A 20,999-nucleotide genomic window follows, 5' to 3' on the forward strand; every position below is an offset into this window, starting at 1 on the left:
AGAAATTTAGAAATAACTTTTATATGATAAAATTATATATACACATCTATATAGACATATATGCATATATATGCACACGTACATACATACATACGTTCTATACTTTTATATCTGCTAAAATGAAGATTGAAAACTTAACCAATTGAAAGATAAATCTCCTGCCACTTAGAGGTCAGTTAAGTGATGATGGAAGGAAGGGAGAGCAAGGTATATATTCTTATATACTTAGAATTATAATTCAGAGTAAGAATTATACTCTAAAATGAAATAGGAATGGAGGGACCATAAATAAGTTAATTATTAAATGTTAATTGTTAGACTGTTTTAAATAGACGATTCTAACAAAAACAAATGGAAAAAAATAATAAAGCTGAAAAAATAAAATTAATTATGAAATAGGAACACAAAAGAATTTTTTTTAAAAAAAGTAAAATAGTTTTTAAAAAAAAAACCTAAGTAAAATAAAGAAACCTCACAAGTCTAATCACAAGTAGAAAACCAATGAATAAATAAAATTAGAAATGATGAAGACTTTTTACAGAATGTTTAGAAACTTAAAAAGATGACAGTGCTATAAACTATCATGAGTTAGACCTGAAAACATAATTGAGAGAGAACTGGACACTGCCGAGTGCTTATGAGCAGTTAAATGGACAAACTCCTTGGCATGTGAGCTCTTTCATGGTCGTTTCTGTATTTCTAACCAGATCTTCTCTCACCTCCCTTCTCCAGTTCATACCACTAGTTCTTTCTAAGTGCAGCACCTTAAATTCACCATCCTTTCTGGCCTCCCTGCCTGTCTGTTGTTCTCTCAGATTAGAATGCCAGCAACTATTACCGGTACTCAGCATGCCTTCCCTGACTTACCTGGGTTTAATTAGTGATCTCTCTCCATTATTCTCACAGTTTTTAGAAAGTGCTGCTATTAATAGGACACATCACAATGTTTGCTGTCATTATTACACATAGACTCTAAGCTCCTGCTCTGTTGGCACTGTGCCTGTCATTAAGAGCTTAGTAGATAGTTGGTGAACAAATTAAATCAGCATTATCAACAGTGCTCAGAAACAAAATGAGAGTATTACACTACACCAGTGAACACAAAAAATGTGGCTCAAAACATTTTTTGAGAAGTTTGTAATTTTTTCCCAAGTTTTGGCTGTTATTCCATGCAATCAAACTTCCCGTTTTAATATAAAATTATCTTAATATAAAGTGCTTAATGATAATTTGTTAAGCCAATTTGAAAACTTTTCCTCTGTGATGGTAGAAAGTTGTGTTTGTTTCTCAGAAATTCATCTGCTTTACTGATACGCTCAACTGTATGTTACTATGACATAGTAAAAGGAATACTACATAATAGCTAAAGAATTATGGACTAAGTAAGCAATCTGTACTTAGGGAAGGAAGATGCTGATTTTATAAATGAGTCTTCAAGAATTTTTTTAAAAGGTCCATGGAGAAGCACCTGGGTGGCTGAGTCAGTTAGGTGTCTGACTCTTGATTTCGGCAGGTCATGATCTCCAGGTTGTGAAATGGAGCCTTGCATCATGCTCCTCACTGGGCATGGATCCTGCTTAAGATTCTCTCTCCCTTTGCCTCTGACCCTCCCCCTTCTAAAAAAACCCAATAAATAAATAATTAAAAAATAAAATGTTTAAAATGTCCCTGGAAATAATTTTTCATTGAATGTATTGTAACATATAGTTAAAATATTTCTGTCATGAAATTGTTATGCATTTTAAATTTAAATTTGTAAAACACTAGAAATATTTTATCTTACTTATTTTAGACTTTTATGCTTTTAATTTTTAGCACCTGAAATTATAAATTTGTAAAACTTAAGACTAAAACCTAATCCATGTATGTCACTTACCTTGTTACATTTTTAGAAAAAAAAAGAAAAACATTAACTGATAGGATTTTCCAGTTCAGGAAACCTACTAAAATTACATTTTTAATTATTTTATATTATTCTTAATGCCAGGTTTAGGCCAGTTTTCTTTCATAATATCTGTCTTTTAGACTGTGTGCTGTTATTACATATTGGTGGAGGGGGATCTTGTTTTATTGTAAATGTTTCATACTCTATTAAAACTTATTTCAAACTCTGTAAAAATCCAAATGGGTTGAATTTACATCATACATTAAATAATATAACCCATGTAGGTGGAATCCACACAGAGTATGATAAGGATTCTTGGGCTCTCTGCAACCTTACCCAACTACCTCGATGTTGCTACATTTTTACACGTTAATCCCTGTATTGGACTTTTCTACTTTGATGGCCGTTTTCGACCAGTTCCTCTTGGACAGACATTTCTGGGGGTTAAAAGTGCAAATAAGGTAAATATTTTTTTTTAATAATATACTTTTCTAAAACTGTTTTTGTGGATTTATTGTTTAATGCTTGTTTGGGATTTCTCCAAAGGACCTAATCTGTAGGATTACAAATTGAACGTTTTAGACAAAATCAAGCACATTTCTTTAACTATATGTACTAAAAAAAAACTCCTTCCAAAAGTTGCTTATAGTTTGCATTGCTATTATCAATGTATATTTTGTATTCTTGGCTAAGAATACAAGTTATATATAAGGTTATAAGTTTCAAAAAGTTATTTTGATATGATTGAAGAATGGTATGAAATAATAAAAGGCTCTCATTAAACCAGTAATATACATTTTGATATGATATTCATCTAAAATAATAAATTTTATGCAATTGAAAAATAATTCCTAGTAGCAACTGTTAATGGAGGTGTTCTATTTCACTTGTAATATTTTATAATTACCATGTTAATTATATATATGTGGCATTTATGAAATTCTTTATAATGCTTTTAATAGTTTGTTTATAGTATTACTATGTACCATTTACACTATTAGGGTGCTTATTTTAGACTTTTATAATATTGTGAAAGAATATTGTACTTTGCTCAAAATTTATGAATTTAATATTCTGTTTAATGACACCTTTTTCTCTGTAGAAGAAATAGGTTTAAAAGAAGATTCAAATGCCTTATGACCTCTTCATAAAAGAAAATAAGATGGAATCATATGTTGTTATGTCAGCCTTGGTCTTTAATGTATTGCATTACTTGTCTATAAAGAATTTTATTAGTAAAGTAGGGTCATTTTACCTTACACTATTACAAATAAAATACTCAGCTAAAAAATACCAGAAGTGACTCATACAACAGTGTCTATGCTCCATCTACATTGCATCAAAGTAAGGTATCTTTGGAGTTGTGGGGAGCCATTTCAGACTTATGGACAAAAGGATAGTTCATGATATGATAATAGTCATGCTGTACATATTTTATCATTAATTTGTTTCAAGTGCTTTTCAGTATCACTTGCTTGTTTTTTCAGTCACTTAATATATATTTGATTATTTAGTATATTTTAATGTATCATTAGGACAGATGTAGAGCTGTTTTTTTATAGCTTTAGATTGTTCTTTCAGCTTTATAATTTAGAGTACGTTTCCTTCGATTTCAGCTTTATATACCATGGCATTCTACTAGTAGTGTTCTGATGATTTTGAGAATTCCATAAGAAAGCTCTATGGTTTATAGAATGAAATAGAAGAAAAACAGCCTGAAGAGCGGGCCTTCCTGGGAAAAGCCAAGAAAAGAACTTTAAAATTATTCTAAAATATCTACAACTAGTATATTATCCTTAAAATTGTCTTTAAAAAACTTGGCACGCTTAGAAAGTTAGTACTCTGAAAGTATTATATGAGGTATTTTATTTGTACTTTTAAACCATATTGTGTTTGTTTCTTATTAGGTTGTTACATGCTAGGTATTTATATTGCATTTGTTGCTTCTGCATTCTACTTAATCTGAAAGGGAAAAAAATGCCTTAAAATCTGTAGTTTTGTCGGGAGTTAGAAAGTTTATAATAGCTTCATCTTATATTATTTGTGTTTTAAAAACCTTAAGGTACAACAATTGAATAACATGGACGAAGTATGCTATGAAAGTGTTTTGAAGCAAGTAAAGGCTGGACACCAGGTACACTTACTTTCTTTTATCCTGTTTTTAGAGGATACTTAATGGTTAAAATTATTTTTTATGCTTTTAAAAATTTTCTTGAATTCTGAGATAATGACTATGAATTTTTAGTTAATATTATTTTTTAGTTCAGTGCTTAGCCATGTAAGTCATAAAATATTCATAGATAATATTATCATCCCAATATTGATAGGTCATGCTGTTTTGTTTGTCATTTTATTCAGTACATAAGACAGAGAAGAATGTCATCCTTTATTCAGTAGATAAGACAGAGAAGAATTTCATCCTTTACACTTCTGGTTTTTTGTTTTTTCTTTTTAATCTTTTTAAAAAGCACCAATCTTCTTTCATACCTCAAAAATTTTAATTTCTATTTTTTACATAATGTAAAAATCTGAAATGTTATATTATTTACTGTTTTCACGAAGTAGTATCAACTGAAATATATATAATAAAGTTTTATATTGTTTTATTGTGCTTGGAAGTTAAGCAGTTTTACTTTTAAACTCCATTGTTCAAAATGCTCCATTCAAGATTGTTAAAGAAAAAGTGGAATGATAATAATTGCTTACATAAAACTTAATCATTGCCCAATTGTATATGGGTCTTTGGATCATTTTATTTTATTATAGAATTTTTTTCTGTTATTAACCTTTCGTGGCACATAAAATTAAATACTTTCTGGTCCTTTGGTTTTTAAATTTGTTTAAGAGCAGTGAATTCCTTTTTTTCCAGACGAAATCTTGTTTCAGGCCCCAGTATATAAACAGATCAAAGATGAATTAAACTTGAAGACATGGAACATTGCCCACTTTGATGCATTTTGCCCCTTCAAGAAATAGTTTTATAATCAGGTTTCTAACTAATCTCAAGAGAATGCCCTTATGTTTAAGAATAACTTTTAGGTGGGCGCCTGGGTGGCTCAGTAGTTAAGCCTCTGCCTTCGGCTCAGGTCATGATCCCAGGGGCCTGGGATCGAGCCCCACATTGGGCTCCCTGCTCTGCGGGAAGCCTGCTTCTCCCTCTCCCACTCCCCCTGCTTGTGTTCCCTCTTTCCCTGTCTCTCTCTGTCAAATAAATTAATTAAAAATTTAAAAAAAAAAGAATAACTTTTAGGGAAAAGAAATCATGATTAAATTATATAATATTAGTGACTTACCTTAACAATTAGGAAATGTCTGAAACTGCTAAAGTTATATTTCTTTTCACTGAATTCTCTCACCAGCCAATGAGGCAGGTACTATTTTCATCATTTGACAGATGAAGAAAACGAGGTGCTGTACAAAATAAAGTAATATGTTTCCATCATTTTACTAGTGCAGTTGTAAATTCAGTCCATGTGAGTGTGGAGTCTCCAGTAACCATTGTGTCATTATCACTTCATGTGCATTTATTTTATATCAGTGTATTTTTTTGATCTTCATTAAGAAACTGCTTTATGAATTGCATTATTTATTATGTACAAATAAAGTAATGGTAAAGACCAATATTCTTTCTTTAATCAAAAGCATTACCAAACACCAACTACTTATTCTTAGTCAGGAGCCAGGAAACTTTTTGTAATGGGCCACATAGTAAATAATTTCAGCTTTACAGGCCTTATGTTCTTTTTTGTAGCTACTTAGTTGTGTTATTGTAGCATGAAAGTCGCCATGGACAGTATACGAACAATTAGGCACAGCTGTGTTTCAATAAAACTTTATTTACAAAAACAAGCAGCAACTGCATGTGGCTTGTTTTCCAACCTCTGTTCTAGATTGCTTCACAAGGTTTAGTTGTAGTAGATCTCTGATAATCCTAAAATGTTATCTAGAGAAACTTTTGACAGCATTTCAGTGAAAATCCTAAAAGAAAGAAATATCCTGTATAGCCACCAATATTTGTACCTTCTTTATAAACAAACAAGATAAATTCGGTATAATTAGGTAGGTATTACTGCCATGGACATTTATTTCTAACTCTTATATTACAGAAAATTTAAACTGTATTATTAGCTAAGGAATGTAGCTGTAGAATCCATAAAATCTATTTGTATACACCATATTAAAAATGTTAAATAAATTTTTAAATGTTTTCTCCATTAAATTTTTTAAAAACTAGATGTTCTTTTTTAGAACAATTTTGGGTTCACAGCGAAATTGAATGGAAAGTAGAGAGAGTTCTCATGCAACACCTGCCCCCACATATGCACGGCTTTCTTCACTGTCAACATTCTGCACAAGAGTGGTACATTTATTTCAATCAATGAACCTACATTGACATGTCAATATCACCTAAAGTCCATAGTTTACCCTAAGGTTCACTCTTGGTGTTCATTCTGTAGGTTTGGACAAATGTATAATGACATACATCGACCATTATAGTGTCACACAGAACAATTTCATTGCCCTAAAAGTCCTCTGTGTTCAGCCTATTCATCATTCCTTCCCATATACCCCTGGAAACCATTGACCTTTTAAGTCTTTTTAGTCTCTGTAGTTTTGCCTTTTCCAGAATGTCATACAGTTTATGTAGTCTTTTCACATTGGCTTTTTTCACAGTATCTATTTGAGGTTTTAAATGTCTTTCCATGACTTGATAGCTTATTCTTTTTAGTACTGAATAATACTCCAATGTCTGGATATACTACTGTTTATTTATTTACATACTGAATGATATCTTGATTGCTGCCAGGTTTTGGCACTTACGAATAAAGCTGCCATAAACATCTGTGTACAAGTTTTGTGTGGACTTAGGTTTACAGCTTCTTTGGATAAATACCAAGGAGTGTGATTGCTGGATCATATGGTGAGAGTATGTTGAATTTTGTAAGAAGCTGCCATACTGTCTTCCAAAGTTGTATAGCATTTGCATCCCCACCATCAGTGAATACGAATTCCTGTTGCTCCAAAGCCTCACTAGCGTTTAGTGATGTCAGTACTTTGGCCATTCTAAGAGGTGTGTCGTGGTATCTTGTTTTAATTTGCATTTCTCTAATGACAAATGATGTTGAACGTATTTTATATGCTTATTTTCCATCTCTCTATATTTGGTGAAGTGTCTGTTTAGGTCTTTGGCCATTTTAAAATCAGGTTGTTCATTTTCTTGTTGAGTTTTAAGAGTTCTTTGTATACTTTGGATAAAAGTCATTTATCAGATGTGTCTTTTGCAAGTATTCTCTCCCAGTCTGTGACTTATCTTCTCATTTTCTCATCGGTGTCTTTTACAGAGCAGTTTTTAATTTTAGTGGAATCCAGCTCATCAATTATGTCATGGATGATGCCTTTGGTGTTGTATCTAAAAAGGTCATCACCACACCTAAAGATTTTCGCCTAGGTTATCACCTAGGAACTTTATAGTTTCATGTTTACATTTAGACCTATGATTGGTTTTCAGTTAAATTTTGGGAAGGGTATAAGGTCCGTGTCTAGATTTATTTATTTTTGTATGTGGAAGTCCAGTTGTTGCAGCACCATTTGTTGAAAAGACTATCTTTGCTCCATTTTATCACCTTTGCTCATTTCTCAAAGATCAATTAGTTATATTTATGGCTTATTTCTGAATTTCCTATTCTTTTCCATTTGTTTGGCTATTCTTTAGCCTATACTAAAGTGTTTTGATTATTGTATCTATATTGTGAAGTCAGGTAGTATTATTCCTCCAACTTTGTCCTTTAGCATTGTGTTGGCTATTCTGGGTCTCCATTTAAGTATGAACTGTGAGCAAACATTCTTTTTTCCATAATTTTTAATCATGATAGGATTTCTTCTGTCACAGGAGAATTTTTTTCTAATCTATGATAAATTTCATTATAAATGCAAACCCTTAAACATTTTTTATCTCTTTTTAAATAATGGAAATTAAACTGTAAATACTTTACTATGTATGGAACATAAAAATAGATAAATTATATTTTGACTGTAGTCAGGAAAACACTTACTACTCCTTTTGTAATTGAATAGCCTTGAAAAGGTTATCAAAATATTTAAAACACCACTGGTAGGAATGTTAGTGTTGCTTCTAGAATTAAAAAAAAATTAAAACAATCATTTTTCTTCCAATTGCAGTTAGCACTCAGTGACCAGATAAGTAGATACTTGTTTCATTACTTTGGAACACAAGATTGCTTCTAATAGAAATAAATCACTTTTTTTAGAATAAAAAAAGGAGTTTTTGTGAATTCTTTCTTGGTAAGACTGATAAATACATATATCCACGTATAAACATATACATAAATGTACATAGTTGTAAATACTAATAAAAGTAAATGGATTAATAATACCATTACTGCCAGTCCTGTAACTATTTGGGGGCCTTAGGAACTACAAGTCACTCATCTTTCTAACGTTATTTGCCTTTATCATGCTGTTTATAATTGTTCTTTAAGTATATTTGTTATATTAGCCCCACCTTTTTTCATTAAATTACAAAATCTTACATTATAAAATATTTCTTTAAAAAATAAAATGCACCCTTATTCCTAAATGTTGGAAAGAGTAGTAGTTGTATCTTCTATCGTAAGTAAAAATCCAAGTAAATGTTGTTACTTAAAGAATCCTAGGAAGATTATTTCCTCTTCCTCTTCTAGCATAGTTCTTTCACTGTTTCAGAGGCTAACATGTCCCTGTAGGAATCATGCATGATTCATAAAGTGTGCTGGCTGGGGGTGTTTGGTCAATAGAGATGAGATCTTACTGCCATTCCTTTCTTTCTTAGTGTGAAATTGTTTAGTGCATTACTTTTCAAAAAGAAAGCTGCCAGAGGGCGGGCCCTTGCAGTTATAAATTCTAAAAGGCCAAGTTGGGATGGAGGGCTGGGTTCACAGCCCTGGCTTTCTGTTTAGGAAGGACAGACTTGGATGGGATACCGCAGGGGAGGTTTCATGCTGCTCTAGGGCATGAGGGACCTAGGAATAGAGAGTGAGCAAAGCTGAGGCAGGAGTTGGGTACAAGCATGACCTCCCCACCTTTTGTGTGCATGTCATGGCATCCACACTTGCCAGCCTTTTACGGATGCATGACCTCCAAGCTCTCTTCCCCTGCACTCCTGTCTGACTAAAAATGCACTGTGGGTGATTGTGTAGAGTACGATTGTAATTTGAGAGCCCACAGAAACACTTAGGGATCAGGGATTGTGTCCATATCTGTGCCTTTTTCCAAACAAGAATTAGAGCAGGATAACTATGGCCCTCTTCAGGCTGTTCAGGCTTCTTAAGAAGTCAGGCTTAGGCTGCAGGTGTCATAATTTCTGTTTTTGAATGATTAGTGATGATGTTTATTTTCTATAGTAAATATAATAGTAGAATGTTCATAAGTTTTGTAAAAATACCCATGCATCTCCTTTACTTTTTTTAATTATAAAAATAACAACACTAAGGAAAATTGTTATAGTTCCACTATTATTTTACCATTTTAACATTATTATTGTAATTTTTATATACATCCCACTACTCATTTTTTATCCAATTGCACATGTAGTTTTCAATTTTGTTCTTTCAAACTTAATTATTAGTTATAATCCATTACTAAATTATACTGTAAATACAGTTTTATATTCACTGTTTTCTTTAATGAATACTGAACATTTTTCATTGTTTCTGCATGGTTCTAACAACTTTAATGTCTGTAAAGAGAAAGGGAGTTTTTATTCAGTTTGTAAGTTTCAGACACCACATGAGTCTCTTTGGACATTTAATCTTCCCAAACCTTCTGACATAAGCATTATGATCTCTTTTTGTTAAAAGAGAAAGTGAACCTATGACGTGTTAAGCAGCTTCCCAAGCTAGTACATACAGCTAGTGAAGGCTTGCGCCAGGACTGAAACACAAGTCTCTGTGTTGATAAAGCCCACAGCATCTTCAGAACTTTACACTGCTCCTTTGCTATTAAGCTGGCATTAGCTCTTCCTTTATTACTGGTTATTCCTACATTAGTGAGTGTTTTCAGTGTTTGCAATTTTCTATTATTAAAGATAGTGCTACTATAGTGACCATCTTATTTTTTCTGTTGAAAGATTTAATCAGGATAAATTTCCTAAAATAGAATTATGGCACAAATGGCCACATTTTGTGGTCTTGCCACATGATCCTATAATACATTCTGAATGGGTTATAATATTTTATGGTCATAGCGGACCTAGGTAGGATTTTAGAAAGTTAATGCCATTTTTTTTGAAAAGTTTATCAGTGTAATGTGATGTAAGATTATGATCTACTGTGTTTGCTATTTTGAATTTGTTTTATAATTTTAAAGCATATAAGAAAGTGGTATCATACCAGTGAACTTTTTTCTTAATTAGCAGCTATTTTAAATCATGATTATGAAAACAATTTTGCATATCATATTGTTCATGTTTTGCTTTGGGTGTACACTCACTTTCAATTAGAAAAACCTGTTTTTCCCTGTGTTTTTGCTTCATGACTGTGACCGTGTGCTTTGACCTCTGTAATTGCATTTTTTTTTTAAGAGAGGGCGAGACAGAAGTGAAGGGAAGGGTAGAGGGGGAGGGAGAGAGAGAATCCTAAGCAGACTCCACGCCCAGTGCAGAGTCCAGCTCGGGGCTCATCTCACAACCCTGAGATCATGACCTGAGCTGAAATCAAGAGATAGACGCTTAACTGACTGAGCCACCCAGGCACCCCTATAATTGCATTTTTAAAAAGTAGTTTAGGGGTGCCTGGGTGGCTCAGTCAGTTAAGCGTCTGCCTTCGGCTCGGGTCATGATCCCAGGGTCCTGGGATCGAGCCCCGCATTGGGCTCCCTGCTCAGCGGGAAGCCTGGTTCTCCCTTTCCCACTCCCCCTGCTTGTGTTCCCTCTCTCACTGTGTCTCTCTCTGTCAAATAAATAAAATCTTAAGAAAAATAAATAAATAAAAAATAAAATGTAGTTTAAATATAATTAATATAAAAGAGATTGAGGGGGAAAAAAAGAATTTGAACAAATTTAACTTTTGGACGTACCAAAAAGCAAAAATGAGGGGGAATAAATCACTACTAATTCTACCATCCAGAGTGTTTGTTGGTGTGTGTCCTTTCATTTTTTTTTAATTTCCTTTTTTTCCCAGTTACCTCTATAGTTTCTCTATTATATTTTGTCTATCCAAAAATATGACAGAACCTTAAATAGAAACAATAACATTAAAGTATAAACACTTAGATCAAAGATGTCCTATTTAAAAATTTAACCAATATGTTCTACGTAATGTTGTCCCTTTAGGTTTTGTGCTCCAGTAGGACAGGTCCTACAAAGTAAGACTGGGTTACAAGAATATACTGTTAGTTAAGTTCCTAGTGCAGTGTGTCTTGTGTATGGGGTCTCTGGTAAATACAATTTGATTGTGACAAATTGCCTCATCTTCAAAGGTTTAACATCTTTAGTGAGATGGGGATGATGGGAAATACAAAATGCATCAAGACTATGACTCACTGGTTGACATTTGCTTCTAATTTTGCTAGTATTACAAATGCCTAGGCCAGCGCCTTCAAATTATAAATACTGAGTTGTCAGGGCAGTCTTATATTAATGTAATCCATCTCTAGAGCTCTTTCACAACATAATTTGAAAACAGAGCTCCATCTTTTCATTCTTCATTACCTATATTATGTGTGTAACTTTGGGAAAGTTGCGCAAAACTAAAATCTTTTTCTGTTTCAGTCTTTTCAAAGGGATCATTCCAAGTCTTCTATTTGTAAGTTGCTCTGCCAAGTATGATTTGGCCTATGAATTCATTTAGCTTAATGTGTGGCAGCTTCTACTGATGGCCTTTGTAATATGTCCAGAACTGAAATTGCAAGGAAGATACTTAGAAAGGAAGGCTATTACACATTTTGATTTTGGAAGCTGAGGTAGATACCTATTTCAACAAGGCTAACAATCTTTGAATTAATCCATCACACAAGAATTCCTACTTCACAGTTCTCCTTGATTACTGAGGCTTATGTGGAAGTTTGTTTTCAGGGGCTTAGAACCAACCCCCCACCTTGCTGGATTATTTTTTCCCTTTTTTCTCTCCTTAAAGACATACCTTCACTAAGGTGTACTCCTCTACTTTTATTAGAAGGTTACCAAAGAACTTCCCAATAGATTAAAGTTTCTGAGTTGTGTTTTCCCCCCTCATAATTGAGGTTGACTCTAATGTTAACTCAGTCACTGTCTGTCTTCATATAAGGTTCCAAGTAATAAATTTCAACAAATGAATTTGTATCCATCTGTCAGAAAATGAAAAATATATAATTCAACAGTCTTTTCACCTTATTATCTAAAAAACTGACACCCAAATTAACTCTTCATTTATACTATTCTGCCTAGTCAGGTGACTGAAAAATCTAACTATATATGCTTCATTCTGAAAGACTCTTCTCTTTAAATGTTTTGTTGTACGGTAAATTATATAAGTGTTTGTGTGTATATGTGTGTGTATAGAGAGAGAGAGGCAGACCTTTGCTTATAGAATTCAGTTATAGTTATAACTAACTGTATTAGTGCTTTGCTCTTAAGTAACCAACTACATATTCAGTAAATGTGCTTTTCCTTGTTATTAAGGGAACATAAGTTATTTCTTATGGGGCTGTGTACCTAACAAACTTCAGCTTTATTTTGTTGCTTTTAAATACATCTTAGCAGTTAATATACAATAATTAGAAACTGTAAGTAATGTATTCTACTCCAGGAAAATCAATTGAATTTTCCCTACTACCACCTTATGCCCCCCTCTCCCTGCCAACTAGTTAAAAAATCCTTCTAGTGACTACTCCTTGATTTTGTTTTCTTGCTTCAAGTTGTTTAGTATTTTGGATTTTCTCCCTAATTGTGCTTTCCCTAAATACTTTAATCAGAGCAGCTACTTTTCAGAACATTATTTTCAGACTGAAATAAGTGTCCATTTAAAAAAATAAAAAATATAACTCTCAAGCAAGTGAATAGTTTTTATGCTAAAAATTAACACTTTCCTCTTAAATACACAAATGAATTTCCTCTGTTTCTCTCCATTTAGATTGAATTAGAATAGAGCAAATTTCATGTTCAAAAGCCATGCTGATATTCTCTGGTCATACTATTCCATGGGTTTCAGTATACTAATCATCTAAACTTATGTGCTCGTGTACTTAATAGATTTTATGTGCAGCTTTGCCTTAAAAGTATTAAAAACAGTAGGAGGCAGTTGTGTTCCACTCAAGCATGTGTGATGACAGATGGAGAAAATCTTTTCATGTTGACTTTTCAACAGTCATACTCTGCAAGACTTCAAGTCTTCTTGGCTATTGGGAAATTAAAAGTTGGTGATTCAGCCTTTAATTCTGATCCATCTGCTCAAACTAATGAGACATCTCATTTGTAAACTTCTCTTGTGTTACCAAATGCAAGTACAGCTTTATCATTCCTGTTAATAATTCCCCTCCTCCTGTGTAACTTGCAGAATGGGAAAATAATTGATGCCTTAACCCTATTGAGATTTTTCTTGTTATACAAACTTTGTTACAGTGATAAAAAAAGAAATTAGAAACTGTCTCAGAGATTATAGCATATTTATTATAAGTTAACTTGTTCTTTTTTTACATTATCAAAAAAGCATCCTTATTTAATAGCTTACTCAAAATCTACAGTGTCAAGAATAAAAGGCTTTGCAGTGTTAAAGAGGGAAAAAGTTACCTTCAATCTTGGATTAATGCTTAATATCAGCTTTTCCTTATTCAGATGTGTCCTTGTTTTCTCTTCATTGTTTGTAACTCTTTAGTAGATATTTCTGTTTCTAATAAGAAATCACCCTTAAAATTGACTACTAAATATGTATTAATTTAACTTTTGACTATTTGAGGGGAATTATTTTTGTTTTTTTTTTTTTTTTAAAGATTTTATTTATTTATTTGAGAGAGAATGAGATAGAGCATGAGAGGGTCAGAGGGAGAAGCAGACTCCCTACCAAGCAGGGAGCCTGATGTGGGACTCGATCCCGGGACTCCAGGATCATAACCTGAGCCGAAGGCAGTCGCTTAACCAACTGAGCCACCCAGGCGCCCTTATTTTTGTTTCTTATCATTAGTTTCTATAAAAATAATTATGTACAACTGAAACAAATTTTACTATGCTAACTTTAATAATGGATCTTTCCATTGGCCTTTTTCCCTAAAAAAAGTTTTCTTCCACCAGATACAAGCATCTCTAATTCTCGGTACCAATGTTCTGTCATGTCAAATTTGTTTAACATGACTTTCATCTGTGAATTGAGTGCTGCCTTCTTCATTCCCTCCTCCCAAATTGAGACATACTCCCAAAGGAATATAAAAGCAGGATACTTGAGGAGGAGAGATTTTAACAACTGTGAGCACAAGAATTAAAGATATTCCTCCTTTGTCTTTACCATTAAAGACAGTACTATTAAGGGAATATTTCAGGAGTTTTTTCATATTTTTTTAAGATTTTATTTATTGAGAGAGAGAGCACACGTGCAAGTTGGGAGGGGGCAGAGGCAGAGGGAGAGAGAGAATCTCAAGCAGACTTCTCACTGAGCACAGAGCCCCACATGGGGCTCGATCTCATGACCTGAGCCGAAATCAAGAGTCAAACATTTAACTGACTGAGCCCCCCAGGAACCCCCAATTCAGGAGTTTTTTAACTACAAGAAATCTAAAAGAAACATTCATGAAATCTCTTACTTTTGGGTTTGGACATACTACATTTCAGATACCCAAGAGGAGAGGCTAGGCAAGATAATACGGGTCTAGAGGTCAGAAAAAAGGTCTGGGTTGGGAACATAAAGGTAAGAGTTATTTCTATAAAGGCCATAAATGGGATAGGATGAAACAAGAAAAAGTGCTAAATTTAAAAAAAGGTTTGGGAACAAACCAGGTAGAGAAGGAAAAGGCTACAAAGAAAGAAAGAAGATGACCAAAGAGAAACAAGGAGAATTTTATATCGTAAGAGCCAGAAAAAAAAAAAAAAGATACAAAGAGAAATTAGCATTTGCACCTACTTCCACTTCTGTAATCTCTCTGCAATCCCTCAATTATTTGATTCTCAACTATGAGCTACTGTCATCAGGAAATTTTGCCTTTAAAAAAATTTTTATTAAGGATGTATCAAGCTCTGCTTTGCCTTAATATTCAGTTAAAACTATCTTTGGCTTTGGCCTATGGAAGACTAAACAGCAGCATGCCTAGGTCAACATAATTTTCCATGTTCCTAAAGTAGGCATGGCTAAAATATATAGTATTATGATCACAGGATCAGCCTAGCAGCTGATAGTGCTAAGAAATAAGTGCTCCTGAGCCATAATGTCTAATTTTAAAATTTTAACTCCTAAATTGATAATTATAACTGATGAGTTTTCATTATATTATACCACCGTCTGGTATAATAACCAGAAATTCTTTCTATGACAGTGGTGTAATATAGTAACAATGCATCAGTTATAATCATCAATTTAGGAGTTAAAATTTTAGGCATGCGTACTTTAAGAACATCTGAAATTTAGTATGTCCAAACCCAATTCATAAAATTTTCACCCTAAACCAATAGTATTGCATCCATTATTTCTTGGTTTAGTGAATGGCATAACTGTAGATTTAGTTCCGTAAGTCAGAAACCTAAAAGTTGTCCTTGTCAACTAACTCTCCCTTGTTCTCATTTCTAATCCTTCGTTAACACCTACTCATTTTACCTAAGTGTCTTTCAAATCTGCTCATTTCTCTCCATCCCCTCCTTCTCCTGAACTGTCACTTCTACCATCTAATCCAAGTAACCATCATGCTGTCCGTGGACTGTTCTAGCCGCCTCTTAATGGCTCCCTGCATCCATCTGGCTCTGCTCTAGCTGCTCTGTACGCTGCAGCTGGCTAGAATGATCTTTTCAAAGTACAGCTCCGGGATGACACTTGAATACTTCAAGCTGCTTTAAAAGGGTTCAGGGGGTCCCTATATTGTCTGGCCTTTACCTTCTATCTTCATCACATACCTCTCTCCCTCATTTCCTACCTCCTGTCTTTCTGGCCTTCTTTCAGACCCTCATCATAGAGATGCTCTTCTATTTACCTCTGAGCTTTTGCATAACTTATTCCCTCTGTCTCACACATCTTTCCTTACTCTCTGCTTAGTTATCCTATATTAAATCCTTCAGATTTTATCTTTGTTAGAGAAACCTTTGTATACCTCCCTTACTCTTTTACCTCCCTATTATGAACTATATAATAGCATAGCCTACGTCTTCTTCATATGTCTGACTATATAGTTTTACATTTTTTTCTGGCTGGTTTTGGTTAATGCCACTTTCTATTATAAGATATGAGTCCCATAAAGAAAATGGCTGACCATGGTCTTGCTCATCATTGTGTTGTCATGGCCTCAGCAGTACCTGGAGCACAGTTGGTGCACAGATGATGTTTGATGAATGAGTGAATAGGAGCTATGGTAGCCTTCACAAGTCAGAAGTAGTTCTTAAGGAATCAGGGGGCAACTAACTTCAGGAAAATCAAGAAAATAATCATTAGTCCTACAGTAAGCTGAATGTCCAGGCAGAGAGTAGAACAATCTGGAGATGTTGAATGACATCAAAGATGCTTTGATTACCTTCTTAAGGAAATCCCCCCCGCCTTCCCTGCCCCGTTAGCTGTAGAGATCAGTGGAAGAATGTTGGTGTTCTCCTTTAAAATGTTTCATTACATAAATTTATTCTTAATATTATTTCATCTAGTTATATAGTCTTTTCTGTTAGACGTGTTAAATTACCTCATTTTCTCCTAATTTGAGATATCCATCTGACTTAGCTATTTTTCGTGATATAGACGTCATTTGTGCCACCAGTTATTTGAAGTTAATATATTCTTTCTTTTATTTCTATTCATTAAGCCCTAGAGAAGTAACTTTTGAACCCTTTTAAAATTTCACATTTTTAAGAGAACAGAGAAAAATTTCATTTTTCTGAAATACAGCTTACCATAAGAGTACTCAGTTACATTCTTGAAATTTTATATATAATAGTTCCTTTATTAACCTTGTAATGTTCTCTTCATTTGCAAAGAGAATATTTTTTAATGAAGAATATTAGTATTGCATTTTTCCTTCATTGCTATTAACATTTTTTTCCTAATTCTTTGAGGATTTTCATGTTACTGAAATAATACATTCTTGTAACAAGTGAATTAACACAAAGGTGCAAAAAGAAAAGGCTAATGAATTACTTTCCCCTTACCTCACTTTACCCCCAGTACCTCCTACCCCTGAAATGTATTCAGTTTTCTCCTGGTACATAAAGACAAATACAAGTATGAACATATCTTTAGGGATTTGAACATTTTTTACATTGGTAATTAGTGGTTTCTGGAATTTACAGCAAAAATTCACAGAGCACAGTGAAACAATTTGATTCAGAATGACATTTAGAAATTTTGAAGGTAGGAGTTAAGTCAAGATGGCGGAGGAGTAGGAGACCTGGATTTCGTCTCCTCTCAGGAATTCAGCTGGATAGGGATCAAACCATTCTGAACACCTACAAACTCAACAGGAGATCAAAGAAAAGAAGAGCAACAACTCTCTGAACAGAAAAGCGACCACTTTCTGGAAGGTAGGACGTGCAGAGAAGTGAATCCGAGGCGAAATTCGGGAGGATAGACGGCGGGGGAGGGGCCTCCCACGGCCGCTTCTGGCAAGTGATAGAGCCACGGAGCACAAAATCGGAACTTTTAGAGTCTGCTCCGCTGAGGGACGTCACTCTGGTGGCGAAGTGGGGGGTGGAACCCTTGCGGGACAGTGTGGTCTCAGGACCCTCGGGGTCACAGAAAGACCGGGGGTGCCTGAGTGCGGCAGAGCTCCCAGGTATCGGAGCAGGGAAGCCGGCTGCAGAGACGGAGCCCAGGCGCGGGCTCTCAGCTCGGGGTTGCCATAAACCGTGATCCGCGGCACAGTCGGGCCACTGCTCCTCCAGCAGGGACCCAACAAGCGGCAGATCCGGGGAGACTCACCTTCTTCCCCCGGGAGGAGAGGTGCGGGAGCGCACCGCGGGGATCTGCTGGGTTTGGAGACTCCACCCGGGGTCGGGTGCCAGATAGAAAGGCGCGGTCACAGGCCGGGTGAGCGCGGAGTGCGGCCGGAGACCGGGGAGACGGGAGTGACTGACGGCTTTTTTCTGGGGGCTCGCTGAGGAGCGGGACCCTGAGTTCTCGGCTCCTCCGGGGCGGAGACTGGGAGGCCGCCATTTTCACTCTCCGCCTCCAAAGCTGTACGGAAAGCTCGCAGGGAACAAAAGCTCCGGAGAGCAAACCCGAGCAGATTACTTAGCCCGGACCGGCAAGGGCGGGGCAATTTTGCCTCCGGCAAAGACATTTGGGAACCACGGCAACAGGCCCCTCCCCCAGAAGATCAGCGAGAACAGCCAGCCAAGACCAAGTTTACCGATCAGTGAGAACGGCAGAACTCCAGCGCTAGGGGAACACTGCACATAGAATTCATGGCTTTTTTACCATGATTCTTTAGTCTTTCAAAGTTAATTATTTTTTTTAACTGTCTTTTTTTCTTTTTTCCTTTTTTCTTTTTTTTTGAATTTTTCTTTTTCCCTTTTTCAACCAACATCTTATCAATCCCTTTTTTAAAAAAAAAACATTTTTATTTTTCATTTTTAAAGTCATATTCTATCCCTTCATAGTAGTTACCCGTATTTTTGGCATATATATATAAGTTGTTCTCTCTTTAAAATCTTGAGATAGTTTCTTCTAACAGATCAAAATATACTCTAAATCTCTAGTGTATGGTTTTTTTCTACTCCCCTGCCTGATCACATTCTCTCCCTTTTTTCTTTCTTTCTTTTTTATTTTTTTAATCCTCTTCTTTCTTTTTTCAAACAACTTATCAAATCCTTTTTTAAAATTTTTTATAATTTCCATCTTTACAGTCATAGTCCATCCCTTCATCATATCAACCCTTATTTTTGTACATATATAAGTTTTTCTTTCTTTAAAATTTTGGGAGGGACTTTCTTTTAACAGACCAAAATACACCCAAAATCTAGTGTGTGGCACTGATCTATAATCCAGCCTGATCATATTTGATCACATTCTGTTTTTGTTTTGTTTTGTTTTGTTCTACTTTTGTTTGTTTTTATCTTTATCTTTTTCTTTTTTCTTTTTTTCTTTCCTTTTCTTTTTTTCTCTTTCCCTTTCTTTTCCCACTGCTTCAGGTCTTTTCTGATTTGTTTAGAGTATATTTTCTGGGGACGTTGTTACCCTGCTAGCATTTTGTTCTCTCATTAATCTATTCTCCTCTGCACAAAATGACAAGACGGAAAAAATCACCTCAACAAAAAGAACAAGAGGTAGTACCGACTGCCAGGGACCTACTCAATACGGACGTTAGTACGATGTCAGATCTAGAGTTCAGAATCATCACTTTAAAGATACTAGCTGGGCTTGAAAAAAACATGGAAGTTATTAGAGAAACCCTTTCTGGAGAAGTAAAAGAACTAAAATCGAACCAAGTAGAAATCAAAAAGGCTATTAATGAGGTGCAATCAAATATGGGGGCGCTAACTGCTAGGATAAATGAGGCAGAAGAAAGAATCAGTGAGATAGAAGACCAAATGATGGAAAATAAAGAAGCTGAGAAAAAGAGAGATAAACAACTACTGGATCACGAGGGCAGAATTCGAGAGATAAACGATACCATAAGACGAAACAACATTAGAATAATTGGGATCCCAGAAGAAGAAGAAAGAGAGAGAGGGGCAGAAGGTATAATGGAGCAAATTATAGCAGAGAACTTCCCTAATTTGGGGAAGGAAACAGGCATCAAAATCCAGGAAGCACAGAGAACCCCTCTCAAAATCAATAAAAATAGGTCAACACCCCGACATCTAATAGTAAAACTTACGAGTCTCAGAGACAAAGAGAAAATCCTGAAAGCAGCTCGGGAGAAGAGATATGTAACCTACAATGGTAGAAACATTAGATTGGCAACAGACTTATCCACAGAGACCTGGCAGGCCAGAAAGGACTGGCAGGACATATTCAGAGCACTAAATGAGAAAAATATGCAGCCAAGAATACTATATCCAGCTAGGCTGTCATTGAAAATTGAAGGAGAGATAAAAAGCTTCCAGGACAAACAAAAACTAAAGGAATTTGCAAACACGAAACCAGCCCTACAAGAAATCTTGAAAGGGGTCCTCTAAGCAAAGAGAGAGCCTAAAAGCAACATAGACCAGAAAGGAACACAAACAATATACAGTAACAGTCACTTTACAGGCAATACAATGGCACTGAATTCCTATCTTTCAATAGTTACCCTGAATGTAAATGGGCTAAATGCCCCAATCAAAAGACACAGGCTATCAGATTGGATTAAAAAACAAGACCCATCGATATGCTGTCTGCAAGAGACTCATTTTAGACCTAAAGACACCCCCAGATTGAAAGTGAGGGGGTGGAAAACCATTTACCATGCTAATGGACACCAAAAGAAAGCTGGGGTGGCAATCCTTATATCAGACAAATTAGATTTTAAACCAAAGACTGTAATAAGAGATGAGGAAGGACACTATATCATACTTAAAGGGTCTATCCAACAAGAAGATCTAACAATTGTAAATATCTATGCCCCTAACATGGGAGCAGCCAATTATATAAGGCAATTAATAACAAAAGCAAAGAAACACATCGACAACAATACAATAATAGTGGGGGACTTTAACACCCCCCTCACTGAAATGGACAGATCGTCTAAGCAAAAGATCAACAAGGAAATAAAGACTTTAAATGACACACTGGACCAAATGGACTTCACAGACATATTCAGAACATTCCATCCCAAAGCAACGGAATACACATTCTTCTCTAGTGCCCATGGAACATTCTCCAGAATAGATCACATCCTAGGTCATAAATCAGGTCTCAACCAGTACCAGAAGATTGGGATCATCCCCTGCCTATTTTCAGACCACAATGCTTTGAAACTAGAACTCAATCACAAGAGGAAAGTCAGAAAGAACTCAAATACATGGAGGCTAAAGAGCATCCTACTG

General features: G+C 35.0%; 1 protein-coding gene across 1 annotated transcript in view; it reads left to right on the forward strand.

Annotated features, from left to right (window-relative positions):
* ASCC3 (activating signal cointegrator 1 complex subunit 3) overlaps positions 1–20,999 on the forward strand; it is a 366,263-nt gene that overhangs the window by 144,781 nt on the left and 200,483 nt on the right. Inside the window, exons 12-13 of the mRNA XM_032408161.1 lie at positions 2,170–2,346; positions 3,948–4,019. Coding sequence (XP_032264052.1) covers positions 2,170–2,346; positions 3,948–4,019 — 249 coding nt within the window. The remainder of the gene's footprint in view (positions 1–2,169; positions 2,347–3,947; positions 4,020–20,999) is intronic.

This window comes from Phoca vitulina, unplaced genomic scaffold (assembly GCF_004348235.1).
Source record: "Phoca vitulina isolate PV1807 unplaced genomic scaffold, GSC_HSeal_1.0 scaffold9, whole genome shotgun sequence".
Classification (NCBI taxonomy): Eukaryota; Metazoa; Chordata; class Mammalia; order Carnivora; family Phocidae; genus Phoca; species Phoca vitulina.